The 26,031-nt window shown below is 56.2% G+C and overlaps 1 protein-coding gene across 1 annotated transcript in view; it reads left to right on the top strand.

Moving 5' to 3' along the window:
- WNT7A (Wnt family member 7A) overlaps positions 1-25,683 on the top strand; it is a 64,637-nt gene extending 38,954 nt beyond the window's left edge. Inside the window, exon 4 of the mRNA XM_014838455.3 lies at positions 23,249-25,683. Coding sequence (XP_014693941.1) covers positions 23,249-23,728 — 480 coding nt within the window. The 3' untranslated portion in view covers positions 23,729-25,683. The remainder of the gene's footprint in view (positions 1-23,248) is intronic.
- Positions 25,684-26,031: the final 348 nt, after the last annotated feature.

Here is a 26,031-nt window from a genome sequence, read left to right as displayed (position 1 = left end):
AGACCAGCTGAAAGAAAGGGGTGGAAATCCGTGCATTCATTCATTCGACAAATGTTTATTAAGCACTTATTTATGTGTCTGGTAACGTTTTAGCCTCTGGGATTAGATGGTATTTGCCCTTATGAAGCTGACATTCCAGAGGGAAAGCAGAGGACAAACGAAAAATCGAATATATATGGAATCTGCTCTCAGAGAGTAATAAATGCTATGATGAAAAAAATGAATCAGAGTGAGATGGCAGGGATGACAAGAGCCACGCATTTTATTTCAGGTAGTCAGCAGAGGCCTCTCTGAGAAGGTGAGATCTGAACAGGAAATGAGGAAGTGAGCCATCTGGGGAACAGCATTTGAGACAGAGGGAACAGCAAATACACAAGCCTGAGGCAAAGAGGCCGGTGTGTCTCTCACGGAGCAATGAGGAGATGAGGTCACAGATGGGTGTGTTTGGGCAGGTCACCTCCTGGCCCTGTGAGGTGTGTGCCTTTGATTGTGTCTTGGAGAGCCAATGACGGACTTTGAACCTAAGCCAATACATGCTTGGAAAGGCACCAACCTCCGTGCTCCCCTCTGCCTGCTCCCAGCCCTGCTCTCTCCTGGCCAGCTCATAGTTGGGAGGGTGTCAGCATTTTAATTACGGCTCCCAGCTCTCAATGGTTTGCAAGTCAACCGTGAAACAGGCCCTGGGCAGCCTGTGGCACCTCTGAGGGATTTACTCGTTCACCATTTCTATATTTAGTGCCATTTCATGCCTGTGGGCCAAGTTTTCAGAGAGAAAAAGAGGGAGGAATTTAGGGGGAGCTGGTTAAGTTGTTGTTTTTTTGACACATAGATCTATTTTTCGGCTGTTTGCTCAGATTATTTCCCAGCCTTTAAAAAGTTACAGGATGCCAACTGCTGGTGCATTCCGCGCTATTGTTCCTTTCTAAAGAGGAGTGCCTATTTGCTTGCTAAGCTGCCCTTTTCTCTTGAGAGTATGTGTTTGCTCCCAGGTGAGAGGGCTGGGTTTCGGGGACCCTTCAGACCAAGTGTGGGAGTCAGGGGCACAGGCACCGAGGACTGAGTATTTCACACGGTGCTGGCTGGGCTTCACGCCCTCCTGAAGCAGGATCCCCCGGGCCTCCGGCCAAGGCATCTGCAGGGAGCCTCAAATTTTAACCTGCATACGAATCACCTGGGCGGTGTGAAGATGCAGCCTCTGACGCCCTGGGGCTGGGGTGGGGCCGGGAAGTCTGCATTTCCAACAAGCTCCTGGGGAAGGCCGTGCACAGGTCCTGGGGCTGCTCTTGGAGCAGCAGGCATTTTGACCAGCGCTGTCCAACAGAAATTAAGATGAGTCAAGCATGGAATTTTACATTTTCTAGTAGTCACATCAAAAAGGTTAAAAGTGGTGACATTAAATTTAATAGTATATTTTATTTAATCTACCATGTCCAAAATATTGTCATTTCAATATGTAATCAATTTGAAAATACTGAGATATTTTACGTCCTTTTTTCCCCATGATAAGTCTTTAAAGTCTGGCATTTGCTCTACACTTAGAGCAGTAGCCACAGTTCAAGCGCTCATGTGGTTGGTGGCTCCTGTTTTGGACGGTGCAGATCTCAATCTGGCTTGAACACTTCTGGTGACAGGGCTCACTCCCTTATGGAAAGTCCATTCCATCCCTTCAGGCTGGAGTTGGAAGTTGCCCCCAGGAGAACTGGAAAAAGCCAGCATCACTCTCTGGTCCCCGAGCCAGTTGGCATCCTGTGCAGAGAATAGTCCTACAAAAATGTAGAGGCTCCGACCAGGTCCCCTTGAGGCCCGCCCCTCCTGCTCCGTCCTGTGACGCGGGAGCCTCGTGTACTCTGCCTCAGGTAGCCTCACAGCTACCTGAGATGGTTCCTGTTATCGTTGTTCTCAACCTTCAGTTTTCTTTTGAGGAACCAGGCTCAGAGAGGTTAAGTGATGTTCCCCCGTCACCCAGCCAGAAGGTGGCAGAGCTGGGACTCAAGTGAGGTCTTTGAAACCTCTCCTCTCTCTGCTGTGACGTGGTTTCAGAGGACCTGCGGGGCCCACTCACTGTCCTCAACGCACGGGGCTGGCCCGCATGGTGCTGGTGCAGCCTCAGGGACAGCGGGAGGGTGGGCATCAGGAGCCACACAGCTCTTGGTGGCAAGGCTGGACAAATGCCAAGTCCCTCTGGGCCCTGGTGGCAGCTCCTTGGTGCTTCAAAGCAGTAAGGAATCAGTGATTCCTCAACCGCGCCCCGTCCCCAGGTCAGAGGCCCCGCCTACCTCAGTGGCTGGAAACTGCCCTGGGATAAAGATAACCCAGGGGTATTTTTCCCAGTCGCCTGGCTGGAAAAAGCCTGACTCCACCAGGAGCAGGAAAAAGGATATCTCAGGGGAGGTGTCCCTACGCCTGTGTCCTCTGGGCTGCCGGGCAGCATGGAACCCCAGTCCAGGCCAGCCCACCCTCCTAGACGCCCGCTCCTGCAGTCTGGACAGGAGTGTTTCTGTCCTTGGACGGGGGTTCAAAGGGCGTCATTGGTGCCTGGTCTCCCTGGTAGGGCCTTGCTGGGGTTGGAGCAGTTCGTCTGGGGTGGACGGGAGCACAGAGGGCGTTCAGCCAGCGTGACCTGACTCCTGGGTCCTTTCTCCATGCTCTGAGCATCCACCCTTTGTCCCCTGTCCCAAAGCCCCTCTCTGGGAGCTTCAGCCTTGATCTCTGTGGACGCTTCGAGTGAAGGGTTCTTCCACAAGGCCCCGGCGCAAAGGAAATGGCCATCTAGGCTCCCGAGCCAGAGCAAATTCATTCACGGACTCATTCATTCATCTGGCAAATGCTAGCTGAGCATCTCCTGCGAGGCATTCCCCTTCTAGATGCCTCCTGAACAAGGCAGACGAGGGCAGGACATTTCTGGAGCTGACACTTCGGCGTGGAGGGGAGAGGCGAGCAATTCGTCCTCAAGTGCCCCAGCGCTAGGGAGGACTAAAGCAGGGTGCTGTGACAGGGGTGACGCAGGGGAGACAAGTGGGGCGCCTCGGAGAGGTTGGTCGGCGAGGATTGCTTTGAGGAGCAGACCTGGAGCTGAGGCACCGGGGGAAGGGTATCACGGGCAGAGGGAGCGGCAGCTGTGGAGGCCCTGAGGCGGGCATGGGCATGGTGTGGCTCAGACGGACCTGACCTGAAGTGTGCACAGAGGGGATTTGGCAGGGCTGAGGGGCAGGGGGTGCCCTGGGCCCCAGAGGACAGCCGAGGTGGTGGTCCTCTTCGGAGGCTGCCGTCTCCCCGGCCCAGCTCTCCTCGGCACCCTGCTCTGTGCCGGGCTCCGGCCAGGAGGAGCAAGCCTGACCCTCAGCGTGTGCTGTCTCACCGCGGGTCCATCTGGGGCTTTCTTGGGGTCCCACTTGCCTTCCCTTCTGACCTCAGGTCCCTGCCCCCTGGATTTCCCAGCCCCCAAAGGCCTTGGCCCAGGCACTCCTGTGACCCCACCCACGATGCCCTTTCCCTGGCTTCTCCAGTAGCGAACTCATCCTTCAAGACCCACAGGTCACCTCCTCCAGGAAGCCGTCAGCAAGAACTGCTCGCTTGCCCCATGGCAGTGTGGGCCTCTATTTTGGCCCCATCTCCCTGTCCGAAGACTCTTACTGGCCCAGTTGTCTCCCAGACTACACTGGGTATTTCTTGAGGAGAAGGACCTTGTCTGACCCCCCTCACCTCGCCAGCACCCACTACAGGCCCCGAGTGGACGGGACATTACCAGGGCTCTCTACACCTGGCCACTTATTAGAATTTGCCTGAGGACTTTTTTTTTAAAATATTGGATGCCCGGCCCCCTTAGACCAGTGAAATCAGAACCTCTGGGGATGGGGCCCGGGCACCGGCAACGCCTGAAGCCCCTGCTTCTCCAGGTGATTCTGGAGTCCAGCCTGGGGGGAACCTCAGACACTGACTGTGAGCATGTGATTCGGTGAGGCGCTGAGTCAGCCCGGCATGCTGAAGGCCCCCAGGACGCCCAGAAGACCCCTGCCATTGCAGGAGCAGCTGTGCTCCGTGGTCCCAAGCTCCCAGGGCTGCTGGACCAATAGAGGGGTCTGGTCTGATTGGTTTTTTTTATAAGAGCTTTATTGAGATATCGTTCACATACCATATAATTCACCCATTTAAAGTGTATAATTCAGTCGTTTTTAGTGTATTCACAGAGTTGTGCAACCACAATCAATTTTAGAAGTTTTTCATAGTCCCCAAAAAGAAATCCCATTCGTATTAGCAGTCACTCCTCACTCCCCTTTCCCCCAGCCCCCGGCAGCCACGAATATTCTTTCTATGACCATGAATTTATCTTCTCTGGACATTTCCCATAAGTGGAATCATGCAGCACGTGACCTTTTGTGACTGGCTTTTTTCACTTAGCGTAATGTTGTTAGGGTCCATCCACGTTGTCGCACGTGTCAGCACTTCATTCCTTTTTAGGGCCCGGTCATATTCCATCATATGGATGGGCAGCATTTTGTTTCCCGTGCGCCAGTTGCTGGACACTTGGGTTGTTTCCGGCTTTTGGCTCCTGTGAACATTCATGAACCAGTTTTGTGTGGACACGTGTTTCTGGTCTGACTGTTGCACCGTCCTTGTGGTTAGGCGCCCATCTTTGAAGTCTACGACCTTCCAGGTTGTCCCTGAAAGAGCCCAGGTCTCTGGGTCAAGAGAGGAGGGGGGGTTGGACAGATGTAGAGGCTGGCCTGCTGGGCAGCCAGGGCCATGCGGGTCACAGGGGCCATGGATGCTGCCAGCCCTTGTGCGCTGGGCCGTCTGCAGCTGCCTCTCCTCCAGAGCCGGATGGCAGGGCTTCCCCTGGAGAGGACCAGGCCGCCCTCTCGCTTCTGTGACATCCTTGCTCTTCATCCTTGCTCGGTTCTGTCTGGCTGAGCCTCCAGCCTCCTGCCTCCTGCACTGGCTCCAACCTTTAGTGTGTCCTCCACATGGCCGCTGAGGGAGCTTCTTGAAGGCCACGTGCCCCTCTGTCCCGTCAGGAGGCTGGGGCTCCTGACTGCTCCCCTCCACACCAGGCCTTTGCCATGCTGTTCCCTCTGCCTGGCCTGCCCTTCCCTCCCTTCTGCCGATGAACCCTCCTTAACATTCTACTCTCAGCTCAAGGGGCCACCGCCTGGCCTCCTGTCTCCAGTCGGGTTCCTTTGTTCCTCATCTCAGTCCTTCATTCGGCGAGTATTTGCTAAGCACCAGCCATGTTGCAGCACCCTTCCAGAAAGACCAAACCACCCTTGGGCAGTTACGTTTTAGTGGGAGACACTAAAATGTGCACTATGTCAGATACTGATGCCCATGAGGGAGCAAGATGCACCAGGGCGAGGGTCAGGGAAAGTGTCCTTGGAGAGGTGAGATTTGGGCAAAGGCCCCAAGGAAATGAGGGAGGGAGCCAAGTAGAGAGTGGGGAATAGTGGTTCAGGCGGAGGGACAGCAAGTGTAAAGGCCCTGAGGCAGAGGCATACCTGGTGTGTTGGAGGAACAGCAAGGAACCCATTGTGACTGGAGTGGAGTGAAAAAGGTATGGAGAGAAATAGTATGATGAACCCATGTACCCAGCACCCAGCTTCAACAGCCCCAACATTTGGCCAATAGCCATCAACCCCAGCTCCCCAAAACTGGTACAGTTTAGGGCAAATCCCAGACATCATGTTATTTCACCTGTGAATTCATCTGTGCATATTTCTAATCAATAAGGATTTTTTAAAAACATAACAGTGCTACTGTTATGACTCGGAGCAGAATGAGCAATTCCTCAAGGCCCTAGAATACCCTGTCTGACTCAGAGTCCTGTGTGGTCTTAAAAACGCTCTCCAGTTGGGCTGTGGGAGGGCAGCCGCTGGGGGCTGTGCCCACAGGAGGGGCGAGTCTGTGCTTTCCTTCAGAGCCGCCGTTGGTGGAGGTCGTGTGGGCCTTGTGCCGCTGTGGCCGTTGAATGCGCGGCCACCTTCCCCTCCAGAGTGGGAGCATCAAGGGAGCAGGGGACCTGCAGCCTGTTTCCGCCCACCTGGCCACCAGCCTCGGGGCGGCCCAGAGCAGGAGTTGAAGTCGCGTGTGGTGGAGAGTGAGGGAGGGAGTGAGCAAACACCTGGGTGAATGGATACCAAGGCCACTTTGCTGATGCTCCAGAAGTGGGGAGGAACACGGGGGTTCAATGGCTCCCTTCCTTCCTGCCCCACGGGCCGTCGTTGGGGTCCCTTGAGCCAGAGTGTGTTGGAGAGAGACGGGCCAGGGTCAGGAGGCCGCCCCATGAGCAGGCACTGCCCCACTCAGGGCCCGGCTCTCCCACCTCTACAGTGGGGTTTCTACTTTCAATGCCCACGGCAGCCGTTTGCGGTGGGGGGAGGTTAGCCTCAGTTTACAGGCGAGGAAGGCCGAGGCCTGACCCAGGGCCCCTGTCTAGTGCCCAGTGGAGCCCGTCTGCTGGCTCCCCCATCTGGGCGCCCCCGTCTGGGCTCCCCTCACATTTCGGGGGGTGTAGACGACCGTGTGCAAGCTTGCGTGTGGGGAGGTGTGTGTGCACATGTGTGTGTGGGTGGACTGTGTGTGTGAAGGACTGTGTGGGCGTGTGTCGTGCAGGAGGGAACGGTGTGTGGTGGTGTGTGTGAGGGTGTGTGGGGAGGATACACGTGTGAGCATCTGGGAGATGTGGGGGACATGTATGGGGTTGTGTGTGTGACTATGAGTGAGAGAGCAGCTGAATGTGAGCATGTGTGTGACAGAGTATGTGGTGCTGAGTGTGAGCATGTGTGAGTAAGTGTGGGGGTTGCCGGGGGTCATGCATACAGAAGTGCGTGTGTATACAACACGTGGGGGTGTTCGGGCATGAGTGTGGCTGTGTGCAGAGGCGTGCAGTGCATTGGGGGTGAGGGGTATCTGTCCACAAGCCCCGGGCTCCTAGAAGACCCTGCAGTTGGAGAGAGGCCAGCTCGTGGGGGCCTCAAGAGCCAGGCCATGAACTCTGGGCTTTAACCCCAGGACAGCAGGAGCCACGAATGGCATCTGAGCCATTGTAGCCGGGCCCTCCCCGCCTTTTGGAGGGTCCCAGTCTAGACTGGGGCCTTCTCTCCCGGGTCTGAGTCGCCGCTCCTTTTCCTGAGGCCCCGGTGGACCGCGCCCCCCTGCCGTCGGGGCTAGCCCGGTTGCATTCCAGTGGCCTGTTCTGTGGAACGCAGCTTTCCCCTGCCATCCCCACCTGAGGCAGACAGGAATATTTGCCTGAAGTCAGTGCATCCAATATGACTTAAAGAATGTGAGCAAGAAGAAAATACTCGAAATGTTTACCAAAAAAAAGCTATCTTTCCCCTCTTTCATCTGAGTTGCCCAGAGGAATACAGCTGCAGCTGGATGAAATGCAGCCTCCTGCTCATGATGGATTGACACGTGGGAGGAGGGGTGTGGAGGAGGAGGAGCAGGAGCAGGAGGAGGGGCAGGAGGAGGAAGAAGAGCAGGGGGAGCAGGAGATGGAGAAGGAGGAGCAGGCGGGAGGAGGGGTAGCAGGAAGAGCGGCAGGAGGAGCAGGAGATGGAGAAGGAGGAGCAGGCGGGAGGAGGGGGAGCAGGAAGAGTGGCAGGAGGAGCAGGAGATGGAGAAGGAGGAGCAGGCGGGAGGAGGAGGGGGTGGGAGGAGGGGGAGCAGAAGGAGGAGCAGGGGGAGCAGGAGATGGAGAAGGAGGAGGAGGTGGGAGGAGGAGGAGGCGGGAGGAGGAGGAGGTGGGAGGAGGGGGAGCAGAAGGAGGAGCGGGGGAGCAGGAGATGGAGAAGGAGGAGGAGGCGGGAGGAGGGGGAGCAGGAGCAGGGGAGGCGGTGTTGGCTCTGGGCTTCGACCTGAAGCCTCCACCCTGAGGTGGCCTCACACCTGTGCCTCCTGGGGCGGGGTCCACGCTGCCCGCCTCCTGATTGCACGTGCTCTTAGATCAGGGTCCTTGGAAGGGTCCCCAAGGTGAGGATCTGCATGGGGGCATTTCCCGGGAAGAGCTCTAGGGAGACGGGCCTGTGAGGATGCAGGGCGGCCCCGCTGGCCATGGAGAGAAGCTGGGCTGCGCTGCAGTGGCAGAGGCTTCAGCTGGTTCTGCAAGAAGCCTGAGGCTGGAGCGGCCCTTTAGAGTTGTCCCCAGTTGAGGCAGGGGGACCGGGCCTCTGTGCCCAGCATCAACCACCCTTGGCTAGGGGCTGCCCTGAGGAGGGGCCGTGACGTCGGGTGAGGCTGCTTCCATCGTGGGAGAGCAGTTCCCAGGAGGAGCTCGGCTGTGCCATCAGCGGCTGGCCCTCTGGGCAGCCAGGCCACCGGAGCTGGGTCTTAGGGGAGGATCATGTGGGCACCGGTGTCCACCACCCAACCAGCCCTGTGGACCACGGCCGGAGGGAGCAGGGCTGTCCCACACGCTCCCCTCCCTCTGTGCAGCTGCAGCACGAGGCTGTGAGCCAGAGCGCTTGAGTTCAAGTCCCGGTTCCAGCACTTGCTCACTGTGACCCCTTGGTCCTCAGCTCCCTCACCTGTACCAGGGGGTGGTGACGTTAGAGCTGCCTCAGAGGGCTGCTTTGCCGGTTCAGTGAGCTGCTTTCTGTGGAGCACTCAGAACAGCAGCTGACGCAGAGTCGCAGAGTCGCAGAGTCGGAGGCTTGCGCTGGGCTTCGGCTGGTCCCTGCCCTCATGGGGCTCGCAGTAGTGGTGGGAGGGGTGAGTGCGCAAAGGGGCAGTCACGATGCAGGGAGGCTTGGGCGTGAAGCCAGCATGGTGCTCTATTTTGAGAAGTTGTCCCTACTCTTATCCAAGACCAGCGCAAAAATTTCATGCAGTGCTGTCAATGGTTTAACAACCACGACAGCGGCTGTGTTTCCCAAGGGCCTCCTGCAGCTCGGCCCTGTGCCTTTGGTCACTGAGTCCTGATGCTGCCATCCCCGGGCGTGTTCCATTGAACTGGGAGACAAAACCGAGGCTCGAGGAGGCGATGTGACTCGCCCCGTGGCCCAGCCAGGGTCTGGTGGGCGGCCTGGTCCCGGCAACAGAAGGAGGTTTGACGGAGGGATGCCTTACCGGGTGTGGGCAGCGTTGAGGGATCCCTCTGCCGGATGCTGCAGCACCTGGGGCCGCAAAGGTGGGGAGCTCTTACTACCTGGAGGCCCGAAGGGGCAGTGGAGGGAGCAGGGGTACCCGAGGAGAGGAGCCACTTGGCAGGAGCCGTGGTTCCAGGTAGAAGAACATGGGAGCAGCCACCACATAGCCCCACAGAGAGGGAGTCAGGGAATAAATGGCCCAGCCTCTCTCTCCTCCCACCCTCCAGCCTCCTGCAGGATCTCCCACTGGCTGGACCTGACCGCAGCTGGAGGGCAGGGAGCCCATGGAGGCAGGGGACACAGGTGAGCCTCTGGGATAGAGAAGGGGGGGTGCAGAGACTGCCCAGCCCACCCAGGCTCTCAGGGGAGGTGAGCAGAGAAACTGGCCTTGACTCCAGCTGGGCCCCCACCTTGTCAGGCTGTGGGCAGGACTCCATAGGATGATGCCCAGGGGGAGTAAGGGACACGTTTATCACACATGGATGAGAGACAAGTGTTCAGCTCAGCTGGTGCAGCTGGTTTGGGTCTGGTGACGACTGGAGATGAGAAACACGGGCAGCTGGGGTGTGAAGACCTGGGAGAGGAAACCAGCAGGACTTGGGGACCATCCTCCTGTCTCAAGTCCCCTCAAGTTGACCCAGGCAAGGCCTCCTGTGGAAACCAAATCCCAGCCCTAGGAAGAGGAGGCTTCCGTGCCCAGGAGATCTGCTGCCTGCTTTCTGTGGCTCTCCTTGGCTGATGCTCACCTTTCCCAGGTGATCTGGCTGACTCGGGTTTTTTGGAGAAGGTTTGGGAAGGGGTCTCCTGCTGGGGAGAGAGTCCCTGGGATCTGAGAGTGGGAGTAAGCACCAGTGATAACAGATGGGAGAGGAGGCTGCAGGGACCAGGGCAAAACATGTGAGGGGAGAAGGAAGTGGTGGTCTTCTGGGCTTCTTAAAGATGCCGTGGGCTCCGGTGTCAGGAGGCAGCCGCACTGACAAGCTCCAGGAGATAAGAGGGGACTGTTTACAGCAGGGTGGTTTCTGGGGTGAGTCGGCCCGGGTGTGGGGGAAGGCGGGAGGGAGACAGGATGGAGAAGGGATGGAGCTGCTTCGCTGGGAGCCACTTGGCACTCACAGTGACCTCTGGGGGAAGTGGTCACTTCCTCGTGTCTCACAAGCTACTGCACCACCCAGAAATTGACTCCAACCCGGGGACATGTGGCAGACTCAGCCAACCGGCTCCTCTCCTCTCCTCACCCCTGCGCCCCTTGTCCCTCCATCCCTCCGTGTCCTGTCTTCTCTCCTGGGGAATCCCCCTCTAGTCCCTTCATTGTACAGAAAGGGGAAATTGAGGCCCAGAGAAGGAAAGGGACTTGCCTGCAGCCACACAGCAGTGGAGAGGCACAACCAGGACCTCCAGCTGATTGCTCCTTCCACCCCACAACCTTGCTTTCCTGCCCTTCCAGCACCGCGCTGGCATTCATCGCGCGTGGGCTGGGGGCCTGTTCTGGGACGCATGCAGCACCAGGCCCCGATGGCCCTCTCTCATTTAACCCAGAGTCCCCTCTGAGGAAGGACTTCTCTTGCTTTACAGCAAGGGGTGGATCACAGGACACGTTTGGTCGCAAGTAACAGAGTACCTGACCACAAGTGCCTGCGATGATAAGCGTTTGCCACTTCTTGCAAAATAAAAGTCTGGCTGTAATTTCTTTCAGAGGCCCAGCAGTCCCTTCAAGGGCCCGGGCTGTTTCCATCCTTCCTGTCTGCACTTGTCACCAGGCCTCCGGTTCTCTTGCCTTTTGGTCCCAGGATGACTGCCTGAGCTCCAGGAATCAGGCTCCCCGCTCACACCATGCAGAGACAGTAAATGGGACGCCACTCTCTCCATCTGTCTTTCTGTCAGGGTGCATCTTGGGTTTTCAGCCCCTGTCTCAGAGGCGGGCAGGCTGAGTACCCACGGGCTGTGTGCCCCGCTCGCTGGGCCCTTTCTGCCGTCGCTGGCATGTGGCGGCCAGAGGCAGGATTGGAACCAGGGTTCTCCGGCCGCCTGGCCCTGGCGCCCGTGCTTTCTCCCCCAGTTGGGGCTGCTGTGCAACGCAGTGCGCTGCCGTGTAGAGACTGACTCTGATTGCCCGGGTCACTGCTCATCGCCTGGGGTGCAAATGGTCCAGAAGCGACCCCTCCATGCAGACGAGCCAGGCTGACCAACAGTGGAGGGGACCAAAGGGAAGGGAGCAGCAGATGGCCAGCTAACTTGTCTCCAGCCCCCAAGGTCCTGGCCTCCCCGAGACCCTTTCACACGAACTGGTCCTCGGCTTCCCAGATCTGCTCCATGCTGTCTGTGACTTGAAGCCCACAGACTACAGCTGTTGGCTTTACGAAAGGTTTCTCCGCAGCACAGACAAAAGGAGTCTGCACCAGTCTCAAGCTATGAGGGACAGAAACCAAACTTAAGCTGGCTTGAAAACCAAGGGAATCCATGAGTTCCCAGAAGAGGGGTCCTGGGGTGATGAATTCAGTCCAGCTTGACCCAGGGCGCACACGACATTCCCAGGGACCATTGCACGCCCCCCACCCTCTCTCTGTTTCTCATCTCTGCTGTCCTAGTTCACTCCATTTTCAGACCCACGTGGTTTTGAGATGCCTGTCCACTGCCTTCCCTCCTGTTTACGTCTGGCGGGAAATAACCAACAGTTCTTGTCCTTCGTTCACACCAAATCCCCAGGACTCGCTCTGATCGGCCTGATGGGCCTGAGTCACCAGCAATGACCCTGCACCAGCAGTGGTCCCTCAGCAATGACCAGTGCGAACTGGGAGTGATGACCAGTGGGAGCTGAGATAGATGACCAGTGGGAACTGGGAGCAGTGACCGGTGGGAGCTGGGAGTGGTGACCGGTGGGAGCTGGGAGTGGTGACCAGTGGGAACTGGGAGCAGTGACTGGTGGGAGCTGGGAGTGGTGACCAGTGGGAACTGGGAGCAGTGACCGGTGGGAGCTGGGAGCGGTGACCAGTGGGAACTGGGAGCAGTGACCGGTGGGAGCTGGGAGTGGTGACCAGTGGGACGACTTCAGTGTCAGTCGCTCGGGAAGGCCTCCCTGAGGAGTCAGAGTTGGCAGTGCCCTGAAGACCATGCCAGGCTGGCCGTAGAACAGGGCACAGAGAGAAGAGCCAGAGCGGCAGAGGTCCTGCAGGGGTGTCCTGCGGGGCCAGGTGGGGCGGGCCAGGACGCTCTGAGGAAGAGGGGCGTTTGTGAAGGGCTTTGGAGGGTTGGGCTGGGCCAGGCCGTGCTGGGATGGATGGAGCCACCTTCCTGCCGGAAGGCATGTCAGGGGGACCGATGCCCATGAGGCAGGAGATCCTCCTGGACTGTGGGAGCATCAGGTTCCTCCTGGTGGCCGCAGAGTTGGAGGGGAGGTGACCGGGAGCGGTGGAATTCAATGCTGGGAAACAGCTTTTGGTTTTTAAAAATGAGATGCCTCTCAGAATGCTGTGCAGGGTGACAGAGGCTCCCAGTCACCAGAGTGCTGTGTGGCACGGACCGTGTGGGAGCCAGAGGCCGCTGTTTGACCTACCTCCCCTAGGAGGCTGTGCCTCCTCCAGCAAGTTCACCCCTGGGTCCTCTGGGCAGCCGGAGAGTCTGGGACAGCCCAGGAGGCCAACTTCCATAGTAGCTACTCATTGTTATGAATCCCGGAACTTTCCTGAGCCAAGTTTCTCCCGAGGCCGCTCCCGGCCTGAGAACCCCGCCCTGATAATTCTGGACCCTGGGCAGCACCTGGTACATTGTTGGCACTTCCTGGGAGGCCTGTCAGAAAGAAATTGATTTTCCTCCCTCCAGCGGTGCGGAAAATCCTTCCTTCTGCTCCAGACAGGTTTGGGGCCGGGGGAGGGACAGAGAGGCGATGGAGAGCAGCCCCGCCCCGCCCCATGCAGGAATCCCAGTTGCAGACCCCAGCCACTGCTCCACACACCCCAGGACGGGGAGCTCATCCCCTGCCCCACAGCCCCTCCCACTCTGCTCAGGGGCTGGGGGCAGGCCTGGCCTCTCACTGAGCTGGGACCTGCTGTCTTGTGACTCCCCACCAACTGGGATCCTAGTTCTGCCCTCTGGAGAGATACACAATCCCTCCTGCTCACTCTGTCCTGGGACAGCCACACAGAGGGTGTCGGGGAGTGAGCAGGGACCCAGGAAGTGCCTTCTCCAGGCTGAGCACAACCTGCTCCTTCAGTATGGGGTCTCCGGCCCCCTCTTCTTCACGTGTTCTTTCTTTCCATCTGCCAGGGCATAGCCTGGTTCTGAAAACCACATAGCACAACCATCTCCTCCCTTATTGTGGGCACTAGACCCTAGTTAATATGGCCTCCAATTTTTGGCTTTTTAGCACCCTCTTAGTTGGTATGGAATTTGTGGTTGTCTGAAGCTTTCAGTCTTTCTCAGTCTCTCCTATCTTGTGCTCTTGCAATGAATTTTTTTTAATAGCGAAAGTTATAGGTGTTTCCAATTCTGACTGGTTTCAGCCACATATTTTAGTCTGTGGAAGTGACTGAATTCTGATTGGGACTTGTCCCCTGTGGACACCAGGCTGACTAGGGCCAGATTTCAGTGGCACCAAAAGACCCTCCTGCTCCCCAGAGGCCTCTCTTCCGAGCCACTCACTGTGCCTCAAATTTCCCTATCGTGCCCTCCACACACGCTCCTCCCCAAGCCTGGTGGCTCTTCTGGTTCCTTGTCTCATGCACAGCCTCTGCACCCGCCAGAGGCCCATGAGTCACCCCTGGGCCCCCACAACACCCGTGCGTCCCATCCTCCTCCAGGTGTTGCCCACTTTGCTCCCTGCCTCCCCTCCGCCGCCTCGGTCTTGGTCGGAGCCGCCACCGCCTCTGGCCCCAGTGACGGGGATGCTACCCCTCCAGCTCCCCCTCCTGCCGCTCTGACCTTCTCTGGCCTAACTTCCACTCGCTCTGGAGTGCTCTTTAGAGGTGTCAGTTGCACTCCACCACTCCCCTGCACGGAAGCCCCTCGGGGACACCCTGGGCTCCGGGTTGGACCAGATGCCCCCCTGCCCTCAGCAGTCAGCCCCGCTGCCTCCCAGCTCACTCTCCCTCTGCCCCAGCCACGCCTGCCTCGGGCCGGGAAGTTTGGCTGATCCTCTTTCACGCTTCCTGTTACCTGGCTTCCTGCTCAGCCCTGGCCTTCCTGGGGGAGGCTTCCCGGAGCTGCACACAAGAGCGGCTCCTCCTGGGCCAAGCTTGTTTGCCCTCTGTTCTTCTCCTTCACAGCACTCGCCAATTTATCATTAGATTCGGGGGGCTATTGATCCCATCGCTGCTTGCAGCTGGGGTCTGCACGTTCTGAGAAGGCAGAGACAACATCTACTTGTGTCATGGTCCTCCCGGCGCCTCTGCAGCAGGAGTGGTGCCACATAGCACACAGTGGGTGCTCCGTACAAAGTGGGTGGGCGAGTGAATGAATGCACAGAGGAAGATCATGCAGGGTCCTTCTTTAGCCTTGTTCTGGCCAGCGCCTTTTCCATGCTAGGCGAGTCTCTGCCAGAGGTCCGGGAGGTGGAGGCGCGTGTCCCAGCCCTGGCTCCCCAGGAGCGTCGCAGGCGGGGTTCTCCAGACCAGAGGCTGAGGTAGAGCTCCAGATTCAAGCTGTTATTAGGCATCAGCAAAGGGGGGCGGGCAGGACTGAGCAGAGTGGAGCTGCAATGCCAGCCAAGCAGTCCGGAGCAGGCGCTGCCCCTCAGAGTGCCTGGACTTGAGACCCCTAGCTCTCTCTGTCCCCGGCTGCAGGCCACTGTGGAAGGCTGCAGCTCTCCGCAGCCAGGACAGACTTGGAAGGGTCTGACAGCTGGAGGCCGCATGCTGACCCCTCCCTGTCCGTGGTGTGCTGGGGCCGGCTCCTGTGGGCTCCAAGGCCAGTGTTAAACGTTGAGGGATTTGCGAGCTGATTGTTAAACTGTTGGCAGCTTAAAATTGGCCGTGGCGGGAACATCAATCCTACTCTACAAAGCAGAGTTTTGTTTTCCTTTGTTGAGAGCCGATTTACGAGCACACTACTACCTGGCCTGGTGGGGGACACTGCTGGGTAGACAGTCATCATGGGGCCAAGGTGACAAGTATTCAACAGCCCAGGACAGTTATGGAAACCATGAGGGAGTCACTGACTGCCTTGGCAATCAGGGAAGGCTTTGTGGAGGAGGTGACTTTTTTTCTGACATGCTAGAATATTCAAAAGATATGAAAGGTGATTCCGTGAAAAGTAAGGCTCCTGTCGCCTGCTCATCCTGTCCACTCCAGGTGCCCTCCCTGGAGACAGCCGCTCTTACTACCTTCCCTGTATTCTTCCAGAGATGTTATTCTGTGCTCTTATGAACACACATGCACAGGTCCTTCTTTCTCCCACAAATGAGCTCATGCTCTGCATGCTTTTCTGCACCTTGCTTTGTTGTCTTAACCACGTATCTTGCAGATCAGCCCTCAATAGTAAGTACAGAGCCGCATCATTCTCTCTAACAGCCGCAAGACATTCTAGTCCACAGATGCACCGGAATTTATATACCCAGTCCCCATTGGTGGATCTTCAGATTCTTTCAGCCTTTGGGTAGTTCAGATATTGCCTCTGAATGGCTCTTCATCATTTTGCAGATGCACGAGCCTCCCTGCAGGGTACGAGTTCAGCAGTGGAATTGTGGGGTGGAGCATCTGTAATGGCAGTAAAGATTGGCCTTCCAGATAAGGTGCAGAGCCAAGAGGTGGATGCGGAGGAAAGAGCATGGGACTGGGAGTCAAGAGGATGGGGCTTGTTCTGGGCCCTGCCACGGAGGAGTGGCACGTAGCTGCTGGGGTGGTGGCCACCACAAGAGGCGCCCTCAGACTGGGAAATGAAGGGGAGTTTGGAAAGAGACTGCTATCCAACAACTGATGAATGGGCGGCTAGAGTGCGGCATAGCCATGTCGTGGAATATTACTCATCCATGAAAAAGAATGAAGCACTGGTACATGGATGAACCTTGCAAACGTTACACCGAGTGAAGGAAACTACGCACACAGAAGGCCACATATTCTATGATTCCATTTATAGGGAGTGTCTAGACTAGGCGGACACATGAAGACAGAAGGTGGATTAGTGGTTGCCTGATCTGGGGCTGAGAGGAAGGGAGGAATGGGCAGTGACTACTAATGGCTGTGGAGTTTCTTTTTAGGGAGGTGAAAATGTCCTCAAGTTAGTGGTGATGGTTATCCAACTCTGAATATACTAAAAACCCTCGAATTGTATACTTTAAGTGGGTGAATTGTATGGTGTGTGAGTTATATTGTAATAAAGCTGTCAAAAAAGGAGAGACTGCTGATGAAACGGAGGACGGTCCCCAGAAGGGACGGTGCAGCCCTGGGCCGGCAACAGTGGGAGCCCTTCCTCCTTAGGCCTCAGGGCTGAGGAGGTGGGGCTCCTGGAATCTCGGGGGACTGTGCAGGGGACAGCCATTCTGTGGGGCCCAGCGGGGAGTGAGCAGGAGGAATAACTATCAAGACGTTCCTCCTGCCCTCGCGTCTCCCTCCAGTGCCTTCCACTGGCCAGACCTCCCTGGAAGGGACACTATTGCATTCAAACTACCCACTGACTGGCGGGCACGGGGCCCAGCCATCACAGCAGGAATAGGTGCGCTCCATTAGTCTCGTGGGGCGTGGACAAGAGGCGGCAGTGAGGGGGTGGTCTGGAGGGACGTGGAGGAGCTCCGGCACAGTCTGTGAGCCCCTGCCTTTCGCTGAGCCCCGCTTGCCCGCCCTGGGAAGTGGGACGAGCTGCCCATCTCTCAGGGCTGTCAGGAAATCGGATGCCATCATGGCTCCACTTTGTGTGGGTTAAAGAGCAGGACGGACACAAGGCCAAGACTGCAGAGAGTCAGAAGCAGCCCTGGGAATCAGCTAGTTCAAACCCCTGACGTCCAAAATGGAGAAACCGAGGGCCAGCAAGGGCCCCCAGCCAGTCACGGCAGAGCCAGCCACATCTCACTTCCAGGGACAGTCCCTAAATACAGCTCCCATTCTGAGACCTTTTTTTTAAATAGATTTTCTTTTTCAGAGCAGTTCTTGGTTTATAGCAAAATCGAGCAAAGGTACAGAGATTTCCCGTCTGGCCTGCGCCCACACCCATGGTCTCCCCGCACCAGATCATAGCTCCTGCTCCCGTCCTCTCACAGGAAAGTCCCGTTCCCCAGCCTGAGGAGAGAGGACGACTAACTGTCATGTGAGGGCCTGGACGGGATCCTGGAACAGAAAAAGGACATTAGGTAAAAACTAGAGAAATCTAAGTAAATTGTGGCCTTCAGTTAACAGCAGTGTTTCGATCTTAGCTCGTCAAATGTAACACGTGCATCCTAACGTGAGACGTCAGTAGGAGGGAAGCTCCATGCAGGATGCCTGGGGGCTCTCTCTCCTGTCTTCACAATTTCCCTGTCAATATAAACGTTTCCTAAAAGATAATGCTCATTTTTTTAAACTGAAGAAGAAAATAGTCCTGCCTCCTTAGCATGGCCCGTAGAGCCTGTGGGGCAGCACCCCTCATGCCACCTCGGCACCTGTAGCTGCTGCCTGGTCAGCGTGCTCCAGTCACATGGCCTTGGCCCCACTGTCCCTCAAGCGGAAGTGAAACGAGAGGATGAGTCTGTGTTGCCGCGTGCTGGCCTCCTCTTGGGTTCTGCTCTCTGCTCAAATGTCACCTCCTCAGGGAGGTCGTCCCCTACTGTCAATGCCACATAGCCTCCGCCTGCTTCTTCCCTCCGTCTCCAGCCCCTAATCCTGTTCCATTCTCTTCTTCTCACTGAGTTTGGTGTTCGAGCCGGACACCTCTTGCCTCTCTCCTCCATAGAACGTGCTCAGCTGTCCCCTCGGCCCCTGCACAGGCCAGTCCCCAGCCCTGCGGCCCTGCGCTGACTGACCAGAGGCGACAGGTTGCAGTGGAGGCAAGAAGGGAACACGGCCTGCCCCTCATGTCCTCTGAGGCCCGCGGGGGGTGAGAGGCAGAAGACTTCTGTGTTCCCCTGAGACGCTGTGAGACACCAGACTTTGGGCCTCAGAGATTTATTTTTTAATTTATTTTCCTTCTGCCTCGAGGCATTTCTGCACCACAGGATGGCACAGGGGCAAACCTGAGCAGTCTTACGTGGCTGGTCTTTAAGCTGGGACCCAGCAGTGCAGCCAGGGACATAAAATGCTGCCACTTGTCCTTACCAGCTGCCCCAAGCCCCCTGTTTGTCCCTCCCCCCCTCCAGGGTCCCTCCCTTGGGTCCTGCCCACTTCCCCTCCGTCCAGCAATGCAGGGTCGATGCCCGGCCAGGCAGTGCCTCCAGGACCCTGAACTCTCAGGGGGGTTGCTCAGGCCTGGGTTGTACCAGCTGTGGAATAATGGGAATGCACCTGTTGGTGAATTTACCTTTGGGCAGCTCCTGAGCAACTGCCGTGTGCCAGGCACTGGGAAGATGCCCAGAGTCGTGCCATCTTAGAGCCTGCAAACCCTCTGACCACTGGACACTGAGTCACAATCCAGACTCTTAAAGTGTAAAGGGAGCCTGGAAGTCCCCCTGGGCAGCTCGGGAGCGGGTGGCAGCCTGGCCTCAGGGGATGGAGGCAAGGGGTGCAAAGGATGTGCCTTTGTCCCGCACATGTTTCCTTTCTGCTGTTCCCTGCCTCGGGGAGAGGGCTCAGTGCCCACCCGGAAGCCTGTCTGGGTGGCCCATGCTGACCAGGGCAGCTGGGATTACACCCAGCTTAGTGCGGACGTGTGCGATCACTGAGGCTCTCAAAATGCAGAGTTTGCAGGGTTAACGGGCTGGACGTCATCTGATTAGGGGCCCACACAAATGCTGCCAGGGCCTCAGGCCGTCTCGGTGGCACAGGGGAGAGGCAGGCAGTGTCAGGAGGCTGCATGCAGCGGGAGTGGCAGCTGCCCCAGCACAATGCAGAAGCCTGGACATGGGCACCGGGGCTCAGCGCCCGGGTCCACCGCAGGGAAAGCAGCCGGTGTCCCGGCCTTGCAGATCAACCCACTGCTTTCTCACTGAAACCTCCCAGGGACCGTTCTTAAAGACCAGCTTTCTTGAGGTATAATTCACATGCCATACAATGCACCCATCTAAAGTGTACAGTTCCACACTTTCTAATATAGTCACAGATATGTGCAACCAACACCACAATGGATTTTAGAATATTTTCACCACCTCAGGAGGGAACTTGTGCCCTTCAGCAGCCACTCCTCATTTCCCCCAGCCCAGTATTCCACCTTATGCCTCTACGGATTTGCATGTTCTGGACGTCGGCTCTAAGGGCGATCATGCAATATGTGGTCTTTTCTGACGGGCTTCTTTCACTTAATGCTTTCAAGGTCCATCCACGTTGTCACGCGCATCAACACTTCATTCCTTTTTATTGCTGAATAATATTCCATCACGTGGATAGGCTGCATTTGGTTTGTCCACTTGTCAGTTGATGGACATTTGGGTTGTTTCCACTTTTTGACTCCTGTGAAGGATGCTGCCATGAGCATTGGTGTACAGGTGTTTGTGTGCACGTGTGTTTTCATTTCTCCTGGGTAATACCTGGGGGTGGAATAGCTCCGTGTCTCAGTCTGTTTGGGCTGCTAGAACAGCACACCACAGACGGCGTGGCTTACAAATAACAACATCTATTTCTCACAGTGCTGGAGGCTGGAAGTCCATGGTCAAGGTGCCCAGGGGGTCACCTTCTGGTGAGGTCCCTCTTCCTGGGTCAAAGCCGGTGCCTTCTCACTGTGTGCTCGCGGGGTGGAAGGGGCTAGAGCTTGCTCTGGAGCCTCTTTATAGGGCACTAGTCCCATCCATGAGGGCTCCACCCTCGTGACTGAAGCACCTCCCAAAGGCCCCACCTCCTCTCAGCTTTTGGGGGTTGGATTTCAACATATGAATTGGGGGGGGGGACACGCACACTCACACCAGAGCGCTGGCTCACATGGGAACTCTATGTTGACCATTTCGAGGAGCTGCCAGGCTCTCTCCCACAGGCTGCACCCTTTCACGTTCCCGCCGGAAGTGCATGGAGGTTCCCGTCGCCCCACAGCCTCCCCAGCACTCGTGATGTCTCTGTTTCTGTTACCATCCTAGACGGCGTGAAGTGGCACCTCACTGTGGTTTTGATTTGCGTTTGCCTGATGCCTAATGTTGCTGAGCATCTTTCCATGTGCTTGTTGGCTTTTGTAGCCTTTGCATTTTTATAAATTGCAAGATATAGCAAATGAGCAAAAAGCTCACAGAACATCTACGTTGACTTAAAAGAATAATTATAAAGCTCCCTTGTCAAGGAACAGAATGTTGCCAGCACCCCAAGAGTCCTCCCGGTAACCCTCGCCTCCTACCCCAGGGACAGCTGCTGTTCGATATTTGTGATCCTCTTTCTTTCCTTTTTATTCTACTTTCCCCTCTGCATGTGCCCCTGAACTGTATAGTCCGGTTTTGCCCACCTTTGAACTTGATGCAGATGAAATTATTCTGTGGAAACCTTTCACGATCTCTTCTTTCCCTCCCCGCTGTGTTCCAAGGTGGACCCCCGTCAGTGTGGTTTGCTGTGGCTGTTCATTGTCACTGCCTTATAGTGTCCCACTGAGCACACAGGCGCTCCGCCTCCTCGCCAGCACTCAGTAGTGTCCGAATCCACCCTGCACGTCCCCCTGGCATCTCTGCATGCAAGTCTCTGGCTGCACTAAGATCTCGATCAGCCTCGCGCCTCAGAAGCGCCTGCCTCACCCTGCCCCCGACACACCTCACAGCCCTGGGCATCGCTCCTCCCCGCGCCCCTCAGGCCAAGACGGGAAGGTGGGCTGGACATCTGGGAACCGTGTCCTCACCGACCACCAAAAGGCCGTCTGTGTTATTCGGGGTCCGCTCGTCCAGTCCCAGCTGCGCGTGTGGAGGTCATACAAGGGCGCCAGCACAGAGTAGGTGCTCTCTCACCCCAGGTGTCCTGGAACCAGAGCGTTCACCCACTGAATCTCTGTCCCAGAACACTCGGAATGCTTGCAGTCCCGCTGGCTCGTCTGATTTCAGACACGGTGGGTGAGACACGGTGCCCCTCCCCGGCTCTTGAGTCCTCTCAAGCACTAGTCGCCTCCTCCTGAGAGCAGAGCTCATAGGGCCAGGAGGACCCTGAATACAGACCCTCCTTGGAGACAGGGCCCTTATCTTGTCACCTTTGTGTCTCCAGCCCCCCACAGGCCGGGCCCAGAGGCAGAACTAATGACTATATTCTGAATGTCTGATTTGGTTGCAGCATCCTAACTTTTGTCAGAAAGGCTGGAATTGCCTTCATTCCATGTTTCAGTTAAGGCAGCTGAGGCTCAGAGAGGGAGTGTGACAACCCTGCGGTCACATAGCAGTAAGCAGCCACCACGCACCTAATTCACACCCCTCAGCAAGAAGACCCTCCCCTCCGAGTGTCTCACAGACCAGCTCTACAAGTTAGCTGAGCCTCAGTTTCTTCCCCTGCAGAATGGAGTTATACTAATCTCTTGGAGTTAAATAAGATGCCACAAAAAAAGCGTGGGCCCAGCATGTGCGCAGGTGATTAATAAATGTCCAGTCCTTTACTCTCCCGTTCACTTATTCTGTCACAGAGAACAGGCAAAAGCAATTGAAGGACCGTGAAAGGGCTCACACACTATGACCCAGAAACTGTGCTCACCCCATCCTAGGCCCGGTACCCAGGAGGAGCTTAATAAATATCTGTTAGGATGAATCAGGATAAAGATGATGAGGAAGGAAGAGAAGCTTTATTTCCAAAGATTTTCCTTCTCCGTTACTTATAGCTAAAAAAAAGAAGAAGGAAGGAAGGAAGGGAAAGAAAAGATTTAAAAAAACAGAAAGCAACCTAAATATCCTCTACTATGGGGCGGTTGGTAAATGCTGCCATCTTTTACTGCTGGACTATTCCACAGAGGGGTCAGCGAAATACAGCCTGTGGGCCATCTCTGGCCCACTGCCTAAACATGTCGATAAAGGGTAAATGAAAACCAGTCCTTAGTTTTGCCTGGCCTTGAACTTCGTATAAATGGAATCACACAGGATGTTCTCCTTTGTGTCCAGTTTCTTTCCCTCTCCATCTTGGAGAGCTGTCCTTCTTGCGGGTATTAGTAATTCACGCTCTTGCACTGCTGTCTAGTACTTTGTTGTACACTTATAGTTAAGTACTGTTTCTATCACCATTGTAACATGGGGACTGCAGCACAGAGGGCTGAAGTAAGTTGCCCAAGGGCACACAGCAGGTTCATGGTACATCTGGAATTTAAACCCAGAATCGGTGCTTTTTATTGCCTGTATAATGCTGCCTCTCACACTGTGATGATGGAAGCCCAAGGGGTATTGGGAGCTTAGAAGCAGGGGTACATCCTCTAGCCTGGGGAGTCAGAGAAAGCTGCCAGGGAAGGTTAAATCAGAGCTAGGGTTTTCCCAGACTCAGATGTCCCCGGGCCTAGCAGGTGTCATAAGTGGTCAAAGCAGATGACTTCTGAGAAACCACAGCTCGAGGTCAGGGAAGCAATAGGGAGTAGTGAGGACTATGGCAAATTGAGGGATGCCAACCTGTGAAGGAGGCAGCTGCTGGTACAGCTCTGGGTACTGTTGCCATGTGACAATGCTGGCAGAGACTGTGGTGAGCCAGGACACCACAGGACTGCCATGCTGGCAGTTGTGGCCAGCTTCTATGCTGGGAGGTCAGTGCCCAGCTGCACCAGGTATTAAATAATTTGAATATCACCCAGTGTTGTCAGATGCCCTTTCTGTTTGCCAAAAAAGGCTGGAAGTCTGTCTTCTAAAGTGAACTCCTCTGGTTTTAAAATGTTGGTTCAAAATTGATTTTAAATCTGTGTAGGCCAAAGAGAACCCATGTGTGGTCTGGACTGGCGTGAACTGATCCACATGCCGTCTAAGGAACACATGGGAGTTGGGAGGCAAGAAGGGCAAGGGAGGGCCACGTGGAAGGCACAGCACAAAGGCTGGAGGCGAGAGGGATTTGAATCCAGGTCTGAGTTTCCTACACTAGATAGAAAAACAAAAGCCAAACCCGGCTAGGTGGGATAGTGGGTGGGCCGGCCTGGGGGCTGCACCTGGCGGTTGCGTGCAGTGACGTGCGCTGTGCTCTTCCCCGCCCGCCCCGCAGATCCTGGAGGAGAACATGAAGCTGGAGTGTAAGTGCCACGGTGTGTCGGGCTCGTGTACCACCAAGACGTGCTGGACCACGCTGCCACAGTTTCGGGAGCTGGGCTACGTGCTCAAGGACAAGTACAACGAGGCCGTCCACGTGGAGCCCGTGCGTGCCAGCCGCAACAAGCGGCCCACCTTCCTGAAGATCAAGAAGCCGCTGTCCTACCGCAAGCCCATGGACACAGACCTGGTGTATATCGAGAAGTCGCCCAACTACTGCGAGGAGGACCCGGTGACGGGCAGCGTGGGCACGCAGGGCCGCGCCTGCAACAAGACGGCGCCCCAGGCCAGCGGCTGCGACCTCATGTGCTGCGGCCGCGGCTACAACACCCACCAGTATGCACGCGTGTGGCAGTGCAACTGCAAGTTCCACTGGTGCTGCTATGTCAAGTGCAACACCTGCAGCGAGCGTACCGAGGTGTACACGTGCAAGTGAGCCAGCGGCCCGGCTGGCCGCCTCCCACTGCAGCTTCGCCTGCGGGAGGACCGGACTGCAGTCCCCCTGGAGGTCACCTCCCAGACCTTCCCGGGGAACCGCAGGACACTGAGCTTGTCTTTTCTGCTGAGGGGGCCCCTCTCCTGGGTCCCCGCCGGCACCCGTGGTAGAGATGGCTCCGGAGCCCTGACCGTTCCATCCCACGCCCAGCGCTTCTCCTCCAGCCCCAGACCCACCTGGGGTCCTCCTCCTCTGGAGCACAGCCTTTCGCAGCAGGAAGTCTGGACCCTAGGGCCTCATCATAGCAATATTTAACAATTTATTCTGATAAAAAATAATATTAATTTATTTAATTAAAAAGAGTCCTTCCACCTCGTAGGGATCCGTTTTCTGCAATCAAAGTGGGCCTCTTGCTTCCCCTGCGGGATGACGTCGCTAGGACCAGGACCCAAGAGAACTGTACCCTTATTCTGTGTGCAGATGGCTCTGCTAGGTGATTTCGCAGGACCCTTTTGCCGCAGTAGATGTTTCAGTCCAGAGCAGACGTCCTGTAAGCATATATAGATATATTTACATACAGTTTTATATGTTTTTGCTGTTGCTGCTACTTATCCAGAAATTTAAGCTGGTCCAGATTTGGAGACGTTTTCCAGAATACGTTTCCCACTCTTTGGTCCCCCCCAGCTCAGACTTCGCCATTAGAAAAACCCAGTTTGGAATAGAAAGAGAGAGGAAAGATAATAATAAAACTCCCAACGGTTTTCATCTTTTGGAAAGTGAGCCACTGGATGAGAGAGAGTATTTTGTAAGAGACTATTTTTATATGAATATTTTATTTATATCGAGTCTGCCTGTATCATTCCGTGGCCTCTGCTGCTGCTTAACTCTGGTACTCACCTTTGGGTAAGGAGGGGCGAGGCCTGGCCCTGGGGTCCCGCCCCACGGGGCCCCTCACGTAGCTGGGTTCTCGAGTTCTGTTGGCCAAGTGGACAGAAGAGGCCCCTGGCTGCCGGCCTGCAGTGTCATCGGTTTTCCCTGGGAGAGGAATCAGATCCCCAGCCCCAGCCTGGTAAGCTCAGGCCTTTTGAGAAGGGTCACTGAGTGGTGACCTCGTGATGAGCAATTTGTGGGCAGGCCGGTGCCCTCGGCGTTGCACGGCCGTCACAGGGACTCAGTCATCACCGCTCAGCAGAAGCCAGCTCAGGAAGCTCACCCCTCAGCAGGACACTCTGCCGTTACCGTGTGTCACGGGGGGGTGAGGCACAGCCCTCAGTGATGGGGCAGGAAAGCTAGGGCGAGGTGTCCCATGGGCAGCAGGGCCCACAGGGCTCCCTGGATGTCACGGTCCCAGGGCAGACCAGCAGAGGGAGGTGTGGACGAGGCCTCTCTGCCCTGGATGCACCTGTGTCCAGTGCATCTCAATCTGGAAAGCTCTCCTCCAGGAGGCTGTGGGGGTTCCAATATGTGTCCGCTTGCATTTCCGTGTGTGTGTGTGTGTGTGTGTGTGACTTTAGGGGTTCCTGGGGTAGTCATGTAACTTGGGGACCTCTGGGGTGCTGATGTGTATACGTCTTGTGTGCTCCTGTGTGTACCTGCCATCTGTGTGTCTCCCTCCACGTGTCTCAGAGACTCTGGGTGATGTGAGCATGTGGCTGTGTGCCTGTGCGCCTGCCGGTCCCAGCTGTCTCTGCTTGCGGTTGAGGGCTGATGGAGTGAGACGGACTGCAGGGACCTTTGGCGATTGTGTTGAGCCACCAAGAGATGGCACTTCTCTACTCTGTGCCCACAGACACTGGTGAAACTCGGACACCTCTGAGACCATAGCCCCATGGCCCCACACGCCGGGAGCCCTCCCCTGTGTAGGCCGTGTTGGACTCCCCAGTGTCAGCACTGGGCCTGGATCACAGCGTGGATGAATAAAATGGCTGGATGGTTGGTTGATTTCTTCCCTTGAACCTTTTTTGATTCTTTTCTTGGGTATTGGGATGAGTAAGCATGTGAAGGAATGAGTGGATGGATGGATAAATAGGTGGATGGATGGGCGGATGGACAGATAGATAACTAGGTAGGTGGGTGGATGAATGGATGGGGAGTGAATGGATGAGTGGAGGGTTGATCAATAGATGGATGGATAATGGATGGGTGGGTAGGTGGGTAGGTGAATGGATGGATGGTTGGGGAGGTGAGTGGGTGGGTGGGTGCGGGAGGAGAAAATATACAGCAGTTTCTTGAAGCCCCTGTGTCACAGTTTATCTCTGCCTTGGAAAGCCTACAGTGTCTGCCATGAGCAGAGGCTTCCCAAG

The sequence above is a fragment of the Equus asinus genome, chromosome 21, assembly GCF_041296235.1.
Source record: "Equus asinus isolate D_3611 breed Donkey chromosome 21, EquAss-T2T_v2, whole genome shotgun sequence".
Classification (NCBI taxonomy): domain Eukaryota; kingdom Metazoa; phylum Chordata; class Mammalia; order Perissodactyla; family Equidae; genus Equus; species Equus asinus.
Note: the sequence above shows the minus strand (reverse complement) of the source record. Positions and strands in the feature narration are given on the sequence as shown.